Source organism: Otolemur garnettii, unplaced genomic scaffold, assembly GCF_000181295.1.
Source record: "Otolemur garnettii isolate 467f Iridium unplaced genomic scaffold, OtoGar3 scaffold00231, whole genome shotgun sequence".
Taxonomy (NCBI): Eukaryota; Metazoa; Chordata; class Mammalia; order Primates; family Galagidae; genus Otolemur; species Otolemur garnettii.
This window is the reverse complement of record NW_003852626.1, coordinates 579,601-595,905: the sequence shown is the minus strand read 5'-3', so window position 1 is coordinate 595,905 and position 16,305 is coordinate 579,601. Positions and strand designations below refer to the sequence as shown.

The following is a 16,305-nucleotide window of genomic DNA, read 5'->3' as shown; positions in this document are numbered from 1 at the left end:
AAGAGCCTCTCCTGATGGGATGAGGTATGGAAGGAGGGACTGCTAAAAGCAGAATCACTTGGAAAATAGGGAGGAGTCATGGGAGGCTTCCTTGAACAAAGAGAGAGACACAGAGACAGAGAGAGACAGTCAGAGAGAGAGTGTGCCCCATCTCAGGTGCCCTGACCTCTCTACCACCAACGCCCAGGAAGATTGATGAAGAGGGTGTAGTGACCTCTCCTGCTGGACTATGGACATGCCTGTGGACTCTAAACACAGCAACATCTTCTGCAAGTAAAGGCTTTCCTCACAGAAGCATTTTGTTCCCCCCTAGACCCATGCCTGATGTGGAGGAAGAGCATAGTGGTTTCTCTAAACCTCGCTGGAATAACTGCATAGCTTTGATACTCGCCCCTGACTGCTGCTCAGTAAGCCCATCAACTACTGGTCATAAAAACCTATGCATCACAAAGGGCATTTTCTTAGACTACGTAAGAGCTCAGAGAAGTATTGCTAACACAAAATTAAGTGAAATAGATTTCAAGACTTAAGGGCAATATGAACACAATTATGGTGAATAAAAATTTTGCCTTATTGCAGTTCAATTCATAATTGCCAAGTTGTGGAAGCAACCTAAGTGCCCATCAACCCATGAATGGTTCAACAGACTGTGGTATATGTATACCATGAAATATTATTCACCTATCAAAAAAGATCTTACAAGGGTACATGTGAAATTTACTAGGTTTAGAATATAAACGTCTTAACACAATAACTAAGAAAATGCTTTGAAGGCTATGTTAACCAGTTTGATGAAAACATTTAAAATTGTATATAAAACCAGCACATTGTACCCCATGATTGCATTAATGTACACAGCTATGATTTAATTTAAAAAAAAAGGAAACTTTACATCTTTTACATTTACCTGGATGGAGTTGAAATACATCATCTTCTTAGTAAAGCATGGCAAGAATGGAAAAATAAGTATCCAATGTACTCCATACAAATATGAAACCAATCTATAAACAATCACATACTCATAAGTACAATAAACTACTAACATAGGCCAGTTCAAGGGTAGAGAGAAGTAGGAGTGGGGAGGGGAGAGGACGTTTGGCAGAAGGAGGGAGGGCATGAGCTGGAATCTCACCAAATGTGCACATTACGAGAGAGTGTAAAATGCCCCCTGGGTGAGGGGCTCTTCTAAAATGGAAGTTTACCCTGGAAGTGAGAACAATGTAACCTAAAAATTGTACCCTCATATTAATTTGAACAAATAAAAAAATACTCAAAATAACCCCAAACAAACAAACAAACAAACAAACCCCTGTGCATAAATACCTGTGTGGAAAGCAGGCACAGTCCAGGTGCCCTGTGCTTCTGTAGCTTGCTGTAGTTTCCAGAGTGCTATTGCAGGTGTTGGCTACTTAAAGACTACCCTTGAAATAAAAAGTGAAGGGATGATTATCTTCATCTTCAAAGTGAGGAAACCGAGGCACAGATAGGTTAGTGTCTTGCCAATGCTGTAAGTGGTAAAGCTGGGACCAGAAGGCAGGATTTTAGCATTTCTAGGACAGCCCTCTTTCTACGTGAGACCCTTGCCTTTCCTCACACGTAGTGGGGTATACTTCTTAACATTTTTATTTCCTTTATCATCCTTTATATACTAGAGCTTCCTCAATGGTGAGATAAGGATCATGCTAGGGAGCCACGGCACAAAATAAAGAGCATATAGGTTTGAAAAAGCATATAGACATTATAAATTAAAGCAGCATCACTGTTAACTCTCTAGGCTCCATTTTCCAATCAGTTTAAATTACTTTAATGTATGTTTTTAAACTCAAAATTAGCTGTAATCCCAGTATCTAACTGTCTTAATGCCTGGCGAATTGCACTATGTCATTTCCTTTTAATTTGCCTCCTTTCCCAGCATAGCTCACATTCTGGCACATGCATCCTGGGACTGTCTTCTCAGGTCCCATCATTTCGAAAGGGGAGTTCTCTCCTTTTACATTTTATAGAATAATTCTTATACCTTAAGGGCATATATCACTTGCATACAAATAATTCACTGGAAAACTTTTCTTCAAAGTCTTTTAATGTAATAATTCCTCATAGCTTGACTCAAATAAAGTCACATCATAGTGAAAGTAAAGAACACAGATTGGGAGCTGTGTCTCATCTGGTGGTGGCCACCCTTTAGTTTCGAGGTGGAAGACGACAATGAGCACACAGGAGAATGACATGAGGGTGTCAGACTGGAGCTGTGGGGACACTGGAACAATCCAAACTCATTTGCAAAGGAGAGAGAAGCTTTTGGCGTAGACACTTTCAATCAATAGCCAAGCAACCCAGAAAAATTAATTTGAATGAAGTTATTTTCCTATGAGGACGCTATAAAAAGACATGTTTCAAAAAAGCCTGGGCTCAAACATGATCATGTTCTTCCTGATCAGAGAAAAATAACTAGGTCTAATTGACAATTCTGAAGCACAGAGAAGATTGGACGTTTACTAAAAACATCTCTGTCAATCAAAGCTAGGTTAAGCAATGTCACTGTGATGGCTTCTTTCCATGTCTTCTGCAAGTGGCAGGTTCATCCTATCACATCCATCATGCTTTACAAGGAAACCACTCGAACACAGCACTCATTACTTCATGATAACCAAAGTCTTCTAGAACAGACTTATTTGGATTCTAAATGATTGAAAAAAATAGATTCATGTGATTTGCACCATAATATGTCTTCTTAGCCATATTACCATATGCCCACTACCATATCTTATTCCAAACCAGACAGGCTTAGGGAAAAAAGCTGGTAAGAAAAAGGCAGATGGGAGAATGAGTGTGTGCACAGGTGTGCACAGATCGGTTCCCGCTGCCACAGGAAAGGTGCATGATTAACACCCCCCCTACTCCATTGCCTCTCCCATTGGCCATCTGACCTGGCAGAATCTGCACCATGAGCTGTGTTAGCATCCTCTTTACGGGGACTTCACGGGGCCAGGCTTTCATGGCCTAGATGTGTGTGAGAGGTGAGCTGGGCCAGCCACACACATATTTCTTGTTTCCTCATTTTCACCTGTTAGCTCATTCTCTAGTTTTTCCCTTTTCTATCACTTGCCAAAATTCGACCTCAGGCACAGATGGTGCGAAAATGATTTTTGGCTACCACGCCAAAGAAAGTGCCCAAATATTAATAGTTATTTATCTAGCAACAGAACTTGAGACTTAATAAACTAAGGCTTGGATTTCCAGTGCTAGCATCTACATGTGTGGAGTGCTTCATTTATTTTAAACATTGCTTTTAATCACATTGAGTTGATATGCACAGAGCGCTTCAGTATGCTGAATATCAGCGGTCATCTGGAATATTAAGTCCGTGGCGAGAGCATAGATTGTCTCTGTTAATAGCGCTTGCCTCTGCATTCTAATTGGCTGCAGTTGTTCTCTCCTCTTTCGTCCTTACCCACCTCCAGGATTCAGAAATATAAAGGCCCCTGAAAGGATACTTTTTAAAATGGTCTGAACAACCCCGAGGTTGTCAAATGGCTGCTTCAGTGCTCTCTGTATTAAATGTTATTTCTATTGCCTAAAAAAGTCTAGGGGAGTACAAGTTTGGTTCTGATTACATAATTATGCTACAAAAATATGGAAAAAAAATCATCACTAAAACCCTCCAGGTGCTTAAACAGTTTGATAGACTGTAGCCATTCTGCCATCAGCGCCCCCAGCTGTGTTGCTTAGCAACATTTTAATTCCAGAAGAATCGAAGGAGATGAAATCCCTGTGGAGAGGGAAACAGAAATAAGAGGGCTGTTGACAGATGATCTGAGTTGTTTCTTCTAATATACTGTGAAGATCACTAGCTCTTTTCATGAATGATAAATGGACTGTACACAGATCAATGGGTTCAGCAATAAACTGGAACCAGGCTCCATGTCTAAGGCGACGTGGGCCGAGAGGCCTAGAGATTTCCTCATTTTGATGATTTGCTGTGTATTTTCTTAAAGGCTCTACAGGAGGAAATTGATCTCAGTATTTGGCCATCCTTTGCCCTTTTGTGGTGTCTGCTAATAAAAATGATTTCGGAATGAACACTTTGGCCTTTCTATCACAGTGCAAGTGTGGCCAGGTGTCAATAGTAATGTTAGGGTGAATGGTTCCTGACCACAAATCTAAAAATCCAGGATATGCCCACGACCATTCCCTCCGCACCTGCCTCCCCAGCCTGTCGCTATAACCCAGTCAGGCCCACATGGGCTGAGATAAGAGTGGAAGCAAGGGAGAGGAGGACCTAGTGGGACGGCGAAGAGCCCACCGGCATGGCTCCTCACAATGGCCGGCTGTGTTGGAATGCTGCGCTCGGAGAGGTACCTGCAGCCCCCAGGAGAGGAAAATTGCTTTCTCTGTCTCCAGTCTGCTTATCTACAGCAGTCTGCTTCGGTTCCTCCTTCTGTTCCTGAAGAGCATTTCACATTGTTATTGTTTGGGGAACTCGCTGTAATGATTATGCCTGCTAATGTTGTCTAACTGCATTTTTTTCTTTTGTTTACAGGCTGTTGAGAAGGCAAAACCTAGGAACAATCCTGTGAAGTAAGTTATTATTTTTTTTTTGGTTGGAAATGTTCATTTTAATGGATGCTGTGAATGTGAAAAAACAAGGTCATAAAAAAGACCTTGGATTTTGAGTTAATCTCTATTCATGACAATTTGAAGAGAAAAACAAAACAAGCAACAAAACCTTGCAATGTAGCAGGGATCAGCTTATATTTTTTGCCTGTGTTCCTGATGAGGAAATGCCCCAAGTTGTACCCAGTTTACATAAATTAATATGTGCTGTCCATGAATAGCTGCCAAATGCTATTATAATCATATTCAATGCATAGTACTTCAAGCCTTTGGGTTTTGCACATGCTAAAAAGATTACATTTTTAATTGCAAACCTTGGACCTATGACAGAGACGTAAGTGACTGAAAGTGTGCCAAGTGCTTCCCAGCCACGTAGGGAGGTTTGTCACCTTGGCATCAAGGCCTCAGTATTCTGTTAATGAAAAGCTCATAAAAATATATTTAAGTAAAGATATGTTTCTTTTTTCCTAAAAGAGAGTGATTCCCAAGGCATCGTATGGAACGCTCGTAAATCACAAGTTGCACAGCCATCTTTTAAATATAGTACATCTTAGATATTCTGTCTTTTGCAGAAGGGAGACTTTGAAATTAAGAAGGATGTCTATCTTGTCATTTGGGTTTGTGACATCTGATTGCAGCATTACAGAGCATACCAGTCCTGGCAGCCATGAGGCTGAGGGAGGACCAGCTCTATTTGCTGGGTCATTAGAGGTCGGGTAATATCACAAGTCTAGGAACTCTGAGTTAATTTATTTTAGCCGACTTCTGTTATAGCTGGTATCAAGTACAGAAATGGGGCGTGCACTGATTTTTAATGGTTTCTGGGGGAATGCCAACAACTAGGAGGCTGTTTGGTTTTGTAAAAGTATTAACTTTTCCAAGGAACCAGAGTAGTGTTTAGCATACCATTGAATCCAAGCTCTAATACATATTTCCAAAAGGTGTTGTATACTTTGTTTTTAAATTTCACTTTTCTTAGGCTGCAGAACCTTCCCTATCAGGCTGTGTAGCCTCTAGACAGGCATCTGTAGTGTGGGGGTGCATTACTTTACGGTCCTCTGGAAGGATTTGTAGTAGCTGAGTTTGTGTCTGGTCATTCAGTTGGGGTTGAAATCTTCTCTGCAGCCTGATTTCTTTTCCGTTTGCCCTGAAGGCTCCTCCACCGTGAGCCTGTGGCTGATGAGTCTTGAGAATTATGGGATGGTGCTAATGAGGCTAGGGCCAGGACTTTAGTCCCTGGGCGAGCCATTAGTGATCTTCTTTCCCACAGTCTTACTGCACCTCTCCCTCCTGTCTGCCTGCATGCAGATGTGTGCCCCAGGTCACAAGGTGTGGGGCAAGGGCTGGAGAAATGTAAATCTTAGCCCTTGATGAGGCAAACATCTCCAAGTTCCAGCCTCTGCAATAGGCAGTAGGTCCTGAGCTCCATCTTGGCATGCACAGGACAGCCCATCGGCAATGTGGGGGGCTGCATTAAATTGTATTCTAATGGCCTGGAAGCAGGGCCAGTTTTCCCTTTGCTCCTTGTAAGAATCTGACTGTATAGTAATTGTATTTTTATGAGTTCTTGTTAATTCACAGTGCAGACTCTATCTAATGTTTAGTGCTTTAAGGAATGTTATAGGAAGAAGACAAGAAAACTAGAAGTGTCAAAGGATTGTGGAGCTTTTTCACCTTGAAGTATATTTGAACATCTGATTAGTAATAAACCTAAGTCAGACCTAACTGATAGGTGTTGAGAATTGTCTTCTAATTAAGAAAGATATTGTTCCCAGTGTGCGTTTGAGTGTCCTGTGGCATTTGTGCTCACATGCCTAAACTCAGCCCCACGCTCCATGGGCACTTGCAGATGAGAATCTTTCTCAAGACCTCAGCTTAGGGACAGAAACTCCAGAGCATAGATCAGTTACACTGCCTGATGGAAGAGCAAGGTTGCAGTTGTTACAAGGTTTATATATAATGGTCCTCTTGCCATTTCTGATGTCTTCACAGAAATTTTCAGTTGCAGACAATGTACTAGGATCCTAAATAAAGATTTGATACATATTTTTTTTTTCTGGAAGAAGGAACAAACAAGTGAATAAATTGGACACATTCCAAGAAATAGTCCTTCCAGGAGCCTGGCCTGGGGGCTTACTAAGGCTGGTGGCTCTTCTCTAGTATAGTGTCACCATCTGACCTGTGTGTTGTAACTGAACAAGTTGCTTAGTCTCTGTTATGTAAAAATGCTCTCACGTGGCTCTAGCTGCTGACCAGTTCCTTGTTTGATCTTATATGCAAGAATTAACATTTGATTTTCTTTTTGACCATGCAATGCAAAGTGTGTACAGTGTTGCTGGAAAGCTGAGGTCCAGTGGCATCATTTACAGATGAAATATTGAAACAGATTGGTGAAGATGATCATATGTGTGGTTTGATATAGTCCTTTAGTGCACAGTTTGGAAATGGTTAGGGAAGAAAATCACAAAAGAAAAAAATTCATGACATGTGAAAATTATATGAAATTCAAATTTCAGTAACTATAAATAAAGTTTTATTGGAACATGGCCACACTCATTCATTTCCATATTGTCTGTGAATGCTTTTGTGCTACAATGATAGAGTTGAGTAGCTGCTACAGCCATAGCCTATAAAGCCAAACATTTTTACCATCTGGCCTCTTATGGAAAGTTTGCTGACTCTAGTTGGTCAGGTAGAAAAAGGCACTAAGCTTTTTTGTGATGCTGAAGGTTAAGCTATCCATTCTTTCTCTTACTGGCCTTTAAAATAATGAGTAGATATTTACTAAGCCCTTCCTGTGTATTCAGGACTTTCTGGAGTACATGTGCCACCCAATTCTCATTCAGAGCAAAGAGACTTACTTTTTACTCATTGCCTTTGGAAATGAGATTCATTCAGTGAGCAGTGAAGCCTCAGAAACCAGTCAACACGCATCTACAGCATACTGCTAGTCTTCCGAGTTCCGTGCAGATAGATATATTTCAAAGGACGTAGAGATTTTCTACAATTCTGTTACTTTCACATCTAAGGCTAAATAAGCTTTCAATTAGGGTGATAGTAAATGAGTCACAGTATCCATTTGGTTTGTATATCTGCCTCTGTAAAATTTCACCTCCCTTTTCCTATTTTCCAACCACTTGTTCAATTTATTTTTAATACCTTCATGCTTGTAAGCCTCTTTCATCACCATAGGGAGGCTGTGGTAGACACTAATTACGTTCCATATAAAGGAGAAATTAAATATATGCCCGGTGAATGTAAGCGCATAATGTACCTGGATACACTAATGGCTTTCCCTTGAAACATTAAATATTACCTCGGAGGGGAAGACTCCAGTGTGAATGTTCTTAATGACAGTGAGCAGGATAAGAGAAGCCTGGCCTATTTCTCACTACATTGGAACCATACTGGTATCAAAGCTTGATTAGCATGTTCAGACTGTGGATCTTTAATGTGTTAGAGAGACTTTCACTTGTATGTTAATGTTGTACAGCAATCATCTCCAAGATTTCATTATGACAGCAAGGCCTGAGAGATGTACAGATTTCTTCTACCATATGTGACTTATCACATACATTTTTAAAAAAACACATTTCTGTTATTAAGACATATGTGATAGTACACTTCTTAAAATGTGAATTGCTTTTGGCTAAAAGCCATGCACTAATAAGTCGAGTTGAATCTAACCAAGGTTGACATCTGTTGCCGAGAGAGAGAGACAGAGAGAGAGAGAGAGAGAGAGAGAACACACATAAAATTCTTCTTTGCTTTTTATACTTTACCAACATTAAACAATGCTGTGGTTGTCTTGAACAAATCAGGATCAGAATCCACTGTGCTTAGGAAATTACATTTTGATTTAGGAACAGATTCATCTTAAAGATATGGTGTTTTCATTATTGAAAATGACAAATTTTCACGAAGATTTTTCCTGACTATGTTTGCACATTATTCATTTATTCATCCAATGAATATTTATTTAGTTTCCCCAACATTCTGGGAACTGTGATAGAGGCTGAGGGAATTAAAAAGAAATCTGACACAGGTTTTACCCTCGAGGAGTTTAAAGTCCAGTAGGAGAGATAAAATCACTTTGTAAAGAATTAAATACAAGATAGAGAGATGCCTGTTAAGTGGGTAACAGATAAAGTACAGGGATGCTCTAAAAAGAGAAAGTGCTTCTAGTTAACACTATTCCAGGCAGGGGGGAGAGGAGACATTTACACCAGGACTTTCAGGATTGCTGGGTAGAGTCAGTGGTACTGAGGTGTGGCAGAGGGAAGCAAGGAGTCCGGCTGCCTGATGGTCCACAGGGACTGAAAGTTCAGGCTGGAAACTGAGGCCAAGAAGCAATGGTAGCTTAGGGCCCTGGGGGCTCTTCCGGATCAAAGAGCTTCACTTTGTAGAGTCAAATGACATTGAAGAGCTCTTCACTTGTTACTGAATATGAATCATCAATTAGGCCTCTAATTATTAAACATAAACAGAAAGTTGATAGGCCCAGGTTCTAGTCTTGAGTCTGACATTAGCTTGTAGTATGAAATTCAACACATCCCTTTCTTGTTACTGACCTTAGCTAGATTATTTGTATTGTTGTCCTACTTCTTCAAAAAAGCTGCAGCTTAAAAGCCTGTTTTATAAATCCGCTAACTGTAGGACAATATTTGCTCTGTTAGTTTGGTGTAGATTCATGAATGCACATAGCTTATGTATGTGTATGATACGTTTGTGTTTCTCTTCACACTCACATATGCACACTTATCTTTCCCCATCATTTCCACCTTGTACTTTTGTGCAATGAAGTACAACAAACCACTTCATTCAAGTTTTCCAAAGATAGGTTAGGTAGAAGATTAAGTGTAGCTCCAAGGACATTTGGTAGAGCATTTGAAATGGCCCCTATGGGTGGATTTCTCCCTAGTCAGGAATCTCACCCCACCTGTACTCCAGGTGGAATAAAAGCCACTTTAATTGTAAAAAAAAAAAAAAAGAAAGAAAGAAAGAAAAAGAAGAAATGGCCTCTATGAACACAGATGAATTTTGCAGTTGGAGTTCATATCTCTTGCTGTGTTCTTGACCAGGGGCACATCACAGATGTGCAGAGAATCAATGCAGTGACCACATCCATTCCAAATGATAAGGCGCTGGATTCCCAGCTATGTTCTGCCAAACATTACTTTTGTGGGATTGTCTCCCTTGGAATGAAAAAGGCTGCAGCATCATAGAGGTTTGGCACGCACTGTCCCAACACTTTCCTGACGTCAGTGTGTACATCACAATACGGGCTCAAAGTAGTCTAGTTCTAGAAAGAGTTGTCTAGTTCTATCTTACTTAAGATTTCCCAAATGTGTCTGGCCAGAAGACATCTTTATCTAGCAGGGCAACTGTTTGATGAAATGCAGAATTGGATGTTCAAGTCCATGTGAAATGAAATGACCACATAAAGGCAGGCCTCCATTGGTAGTTCGAGAGCCCTAGTGCCAAAATAACTATCACTCAGTTTCCAGTAAGAGTATGTGAAGGAAGTACATTAGTTAAAAAGTCCACCACGGAAAGAAAAGAAATCCCCCAAGTCTGAAATGATAAAATACCTTTTGTGTCTCTTTTTTAATTGGTATATACAATGGGTACATATTTATGGGGTACATGTGATATTTTGATACATGCATAGAATGATCAGGTCAGGATATTTATTAGAGCCATCACCTCAAGAATTTATCACTTCTTTGTGTTGGGAACATTTCAAACCTTCTCTTCTAGGAATTTTGAAGTCTATAACATATTTTTATTAACTATAATTGCCCTACTGTGCCATAGGCCAGTAGAAGTTATCCTTTCTATCTATTAAAACTATGCATTTGTAACCACTCACCGGCTTCTTTTCATCCCTGCCCCTCAGACCACACCTCAGCCTTTGGTATCTGTCATCTCCCTCTCTCCCTCCATGAGATCCACTTTTATACCTCCCATATATGAGGAAGAGCTTCCAACATTGTCTATGTCTGGCATATTTCACTTAATGCAATGATCTCCACTGCAACCTGTTTTGCTGTAGATGGCATGATTTCATTCATTTTTTTATGGCCAAATACGGAGGGTGCCAAAAAAACATATGTACATTTTAAGAAAAAAAAAATTGTATTAAAGTGTAACATTCAAAATATACTGATGATGTTTGTTATCTTGTATCTCTTATAATTACAGAAGTCAAATATGAGTAGAGTATTACAATTATAATACAGTTTATTTTTTCCTTTCTTAAAATGTGTATACATTTTTTGGCACCTTCTATAGTATTCTATTGTGTTCAGATACGACATTTTCTATATCCATTTACCTGATGATGGACACATAGGTTGATTCTGTATTTTGGCTCTTGTGAACTTGGCTGCAATGAACATGGGTGTGCACATATCACTTTGATGTACTGATTTCTCTGCTCTGAAAGTCATCACACAGTTGTAGAGAAATGCAAGTCATTCATTACATGGAAAAAATAGACTGATTCTATGACTGAAGCATGGGCAGTACCCCTCAAGGCACAGGGGAAGGAGTGAGGAACTGTTTGGTGCAGACTCTCCCCAGTCCAGCAGAGGCCATTCAAGAGATCTGTAGATACTTCAATTTATTTGGGAGTTCTCTATTTTGTTATATTGGTGTATATGTCCCCTGTATCTCTTACCATGTCACCTTCTAAATTATTTAGATACATTGTGAAAGTCCTGAGACACAGTCCTCAATGAGGGTAAGGGACCTTTAGGGGTGGGCCCCTCTGAATGAGACAGACGAAGCCCAGCAGTCCCCAGTGAGCCTCATCAGGTCAGTGGGTGAGATGCCTGGCTCACTCATTTCATGACAGCACAGTGCCCACACCGATATTCGTCCTCCCTCCTCTCCCAAACCTCTAGTCAGCGCCTGACCACCACTGGCCAGATTAAGGGCAATAAATGGAACCATAGCAATAAAATCTCTAAATAGCTACATAGGCTTGGCCCCTGTAGCTAAGCAGCTAGGGCACCAGCCACATATACCAACACTGGTGGGTTCGAATCTAGCCCAGGCCTATCAAACAATGACAACTACAACCAAAAAATAGCTGGGCATTGTGGTATATGCCTGTAGTCCCAGCTACTTGGGAGGCCGAGGTAAGAGAATTGCTTAAGCCCAAGAGTTTGAGGTTGCTGTGAGCCATGATACCATGGCACTCTACCCAGGGTTGCAGCTTGAGACTCTGTCTCCAAAAATAAAAAATAAATAAATAGCTTCATAAAATAAATTGGGCTTATTATATTGACCAAATAGCTACAACCAGATGCAAAAGGCTCCAGAAATCACCCCCAAAGCTAATGAAACTTGCACAAATTTCTGTACACTCTCGTATTCCTTAGTAATTGCAGTTGCACCATCTAGACAACCTCAGATGAGACAACTGAGACCCAGGGAGCAGATTGCTTGGAACACCAAGTTTCCAGAAACTCTGCACTTTGCAACCACTGCCTTTCAGCACACACATGCCCACGTTCAGTCCTTATAATTTGTTTCTGGTTTTAAAATTCATACTATCTATCTTTATGTAACAGTTTATTTTCTTAGAACACAGCACCAAATATGTCAAAACTTAATGAATCATCAAATTTGCAAACACTTTTACAATTATGCCAATCTCAATTACATTAACTTCACATCTGTAAGGAAGAGTTTCTTCCAAACTTCAGGCACATTAGTTGCCTCATTACCATTACTCATATTTCTAAAAGCTTTATGAAAACCTATTCTCTTTAGGTGGTAAATTAATACCCTAATAATTATGAGGATGAAACAGAAACACTAATAAACATTAATTTATTAATGAATCTAAAGGACCTCAAGTAAGCTAGCAAATGTGGAATCAAGCCTTTTTATGGAAAACTAAGCTACATTTGTTTAGCAATAACATTTAAAAAATCCTTCCTGATCCCCATTCTTTTGTAACTCTGTGTTTAGTGTTTGCTGCTCAGACAACTGTCCACAACAGTGGACAACGCTGTGTGATCTGTTCGCATAAATCAGCTCAGTTTGGGCACAGAAGAGTTACACTTAGAATTTTCATCTCACCACTCAGTCATCTTTCATTAAACTGTTGAAAACTTGGAATCACATAGGTGACCTGGTAGAAATTCAAGCAAGCTTCACAAATTTGCCCTTGTAACAAACATTAATGATGTACCTACTGTGTGCCGGGCTCAGTCGATAGAGAGATGAGTTAGATAAGATCGCTGCCTTGAAAGTCCTCCCATGCTGGTAGGGAAACACAGTCACTACAGAACAGACCAGTTCCGTGTGCAGCACCCTGTGGGGCAGAGGTGAAGGAGTGAGCAACTGCTTGGAGCGGGCTCTCCCCAGCTCGGCAGGAGTCCTCCGGTGAACAGTGGGATGAGGCCATTCAAGAGAGCAGAACAACACTTTCAAAAGGCACTAAGAGAAGAAAGCAGGTGAGGTGTTGTGAGCAATGTCTGGTACTTAGAGGCAGCTTAAGAGAGGGGGCATTTTTCACAGTGCTGAAAATAACAAAGTTTGTGAGTTGTAGGATAGAAAAGAAAGGGAAGAGAAGCTGCGTGTGCCAGGATACATAAAGCGTCGCACTGCCAAAGACACGGGCCCCGCTTTGGACATTAAGAGGAGAGCCGTGCAATGTGGATGAAACTAAGATAATGCTGGAAAGGATTATTTTATTCTAGAAGCTAAGGGTTAGAGTTAAGGAGGGATTATAAGGTACCCTTTTTAAACTGCTTACAAAGAAATAGATATATCAAATCCTTTCTGATTATATCAGGCTAATCCTTCTCTGTGGACTTTTATGTAAATCTCAGCTCATGTACAGTTCCTGAAAGCATCAAGCTGTTCCCTTGCGGCTTCATGGACCCTTGATTGTTTCTTGTATTTCTTTTACATTTTTCTTTTGCACCGTCCCTTTCACATTTCTCAAACGTCAACGCTACACCAAGATGCAGTATTTTAGGCATGACACATAATACTATTATTTTAGTTTCAGTTTCTGAATTCATTTCACGGATATAAAATTTATTTCTGGATATATTTTTATCAGGCAAAAACATAAGCACAGTAGGGCTTTTTTTTTTTATTTCTAGGGAAATGACACATGCCCCAGGGGTAACTACACACAGGGCTCCAAACAGTAAATCAGTCCCCCATCGACCACGGAATATGTTCAAAGTCAAGAGTCTGAAGTAGTAAGTTATTATTTAGTTGACTACTAGTCTAGGGGAACTGAGAACTATAGAAATGACTCATTTTGGATAGAGACTGAAATAGGAAACAAATAGGGTTCTACTTTCTGAAAGCTTTTGCAACAGCAGTTATCCAGAAAACCAACATTAAAAACAAGTAAATCATTCGTCTACAAGGAAATGCTTCCATTTGTAGAATTTCCAGCACAGGGATCGATTCTATGTCATTCTAATCCAGTTTTTATATGCACATGTATTTATAGACCCTATATCACTATACACAAAGGCTTCATGCTCATTTAAACCCACAACAGAATTGTTCTTGGTGATGAGGCAGCCATAACTAAAAGAAGTTCTCAAATCTTTAGTTCAGCTCTCACCTCCTCCCAATCTTTTTTTTTTTAAATTAAATCATTGCTGTGTACATTAATGCAGTCATGGAGTACAATGTGCTAGTTTTATATACAATTTGAAATTTTTCATCAAACTGGTTAACATAGCCTTCATGGCATTTTCTTAGTTATTGTGTTAAGACACTTATATTCTACATTTAGTAAAGAAAGATGGAGACTTTACCTCCTTCTTGTTTACATGGATGAAGCTGGAACATATTCTTCTTAGCAAAGTATCTCAAGAATAGAAGAAAAAGTATCCAATGTACTCAGCCCCACTACGAAACCAATTTATAGCTTTCATATGGAAGGTATAACCCAATTATAGCCCAAGAATATGGGGAAGGGGAGAGGGTGGGGAGAGGGGAGGATGGGGGGAGGGAGGGTGATTGGTGGGACCTCCTCCCAATCTTTTGACTTTCTTCCACCTTCTCTCAGTACCATATTCTCACAAGTGGATTCTATGGATTTGGGGAGAACATTTCAGAAAACTGTTGTGGCTTTTGCTTCGTTTTTGAGCAGCTTCATGGAGTGCATGACTATATTTCCTCTTGAAAGCCTGGCAGGGGCTTTGATTTTCAAACACTGCATATGGATTGCTGGGAATCTGCTAATAACAGCATCTCCACATAGAAACACACCTTATTTATCTCTTTCCCTCTAGCTAGAGGTCTGTTACTTCCAGCAACAGCTAAGTGAAAGTTTAAGGTGATTCAAAGAGTGATGCAATCATTTAATAAGTAAATTAGACGTGTTAACAAACTCACCATAAATATGCATATGGATGTGTGTATACACTCTCTACGTATATATATTGAATATATACTGTACACTCACATATAATTTAAACCTCATCTGTTTCCAAAAAGGGATGTGACATGATTGAAACAAGATCGTAGAGGAGAGGTTTAAGGAAAACAGGAAAACTTACTATTTCCAAGCACTACAGAAGCATCTGTTTACGTGTATGAGGGAAATAGAAAATGCTATATGTATTTAAAGTCAACACCCAAAAGAGAGTTGCCCAATAATGACAGATCAGAGTGCAGCTGTGCCGTTCCTATAGCCATGCTATTGTGGTGCAAGGCCTGTTTGGAGATTCCCCCAGGAAAATGCAGTCAAACCATATATGATTTTTCTCTGCCGCTCCTTAGTGATGAGTGGAAGACCTTTAAATGTGGTTCAACTTCTGAAAAGTAGTCCAAGACAGTGACTCAGAGCCATGAATATTAAAAAGAAGTAGTTAAACAAGGCAAATAATGTGATTATTGGTTCAAAGTATGGGTGCCATTCTCTTGTGGATAGTGAATTCCCTGAAGAGGAGTTTTACCAGGGCAACAGCAGAAGCAAGAGTATTGGATCACTGCCCTACACAAAATAGCAAACTCTCCAACTTACACACTCCCACCTCTTTTACTCCACATTATTTTTTTTCTCTTAAGCAGTCATTATCATAGTCTATCTATCTATTGATCTATGTTTGGAAATGTTATCTCCCACAAGAATGTAAGGTCCATGCAAGCAAGAACATTGTTTTGGTCACTACTGTAACCGTAGACCTTCATACAGCCCCTTGCGTATGACAGCAGCTTAATATTGTGAATGAATTAAAGGCAGCCACCTAAGGATAGAACTCTGAAGTGCAACCATGCTAGGTTAGTTAGTGTGGGTTTAGTCTTAGAATAAGCCTGATGTGGGGCAGCTTTATGGACAGTCAGTTATTGAGCTATTAATTATTGAATGAGCTACTTTCTTTTAAAATAGTCTATATTCCATATTAGTTTTACTCCAAGACTTTATAAAGTTAGTTTTGCTACCTATATAGAACTAGAATTTCTCCCCATCCCCAGGTGATTCTTGTGGTCTGCACCCACTTTCTACTTAGGATGTATTCCCACCATTGATTTTGAAGAAAAGCTACAGAAATAAAGATGTCAACTTCCCTGTAAGCAAGTGTTACATATGAGCCATTGTGTTTGACATCATTAGGCATTTTCAAGAATGACAGCAGTCAAATTTTTGTCAGATGGGACAAGGAAACAAAACAGTCATGAAATTAACAACTTATAACA

At 39.9% G+C, this 16,305-nt stretch overlaps 1 protein-coding gene across 3 annotated transcripts in view; it reads left to right on the top strand.

The window, feature by feature from the left end:
* The window catches only part of AFF2 (AF4/FMR2 family member 2), a 476,026-nt gene that overhangs the window by 382,850 nt on the left and 76,871 nt on the right, over positions 1-16,305 (top strand). For all 3 annotated transcript variants that reach the window (XM_012812888.2, XM_012812886.1, XM_012812887.1), the window contains one exon: positions 4,541-4,578. In XM_012812888.2, the coding sequence (XP_012668342.1) occupies positions 4,541-4,578 (38 nt within the window). The remainder of the gene's footprint in view (positions 1-4,540; positions 4,579-16,305) is intronic.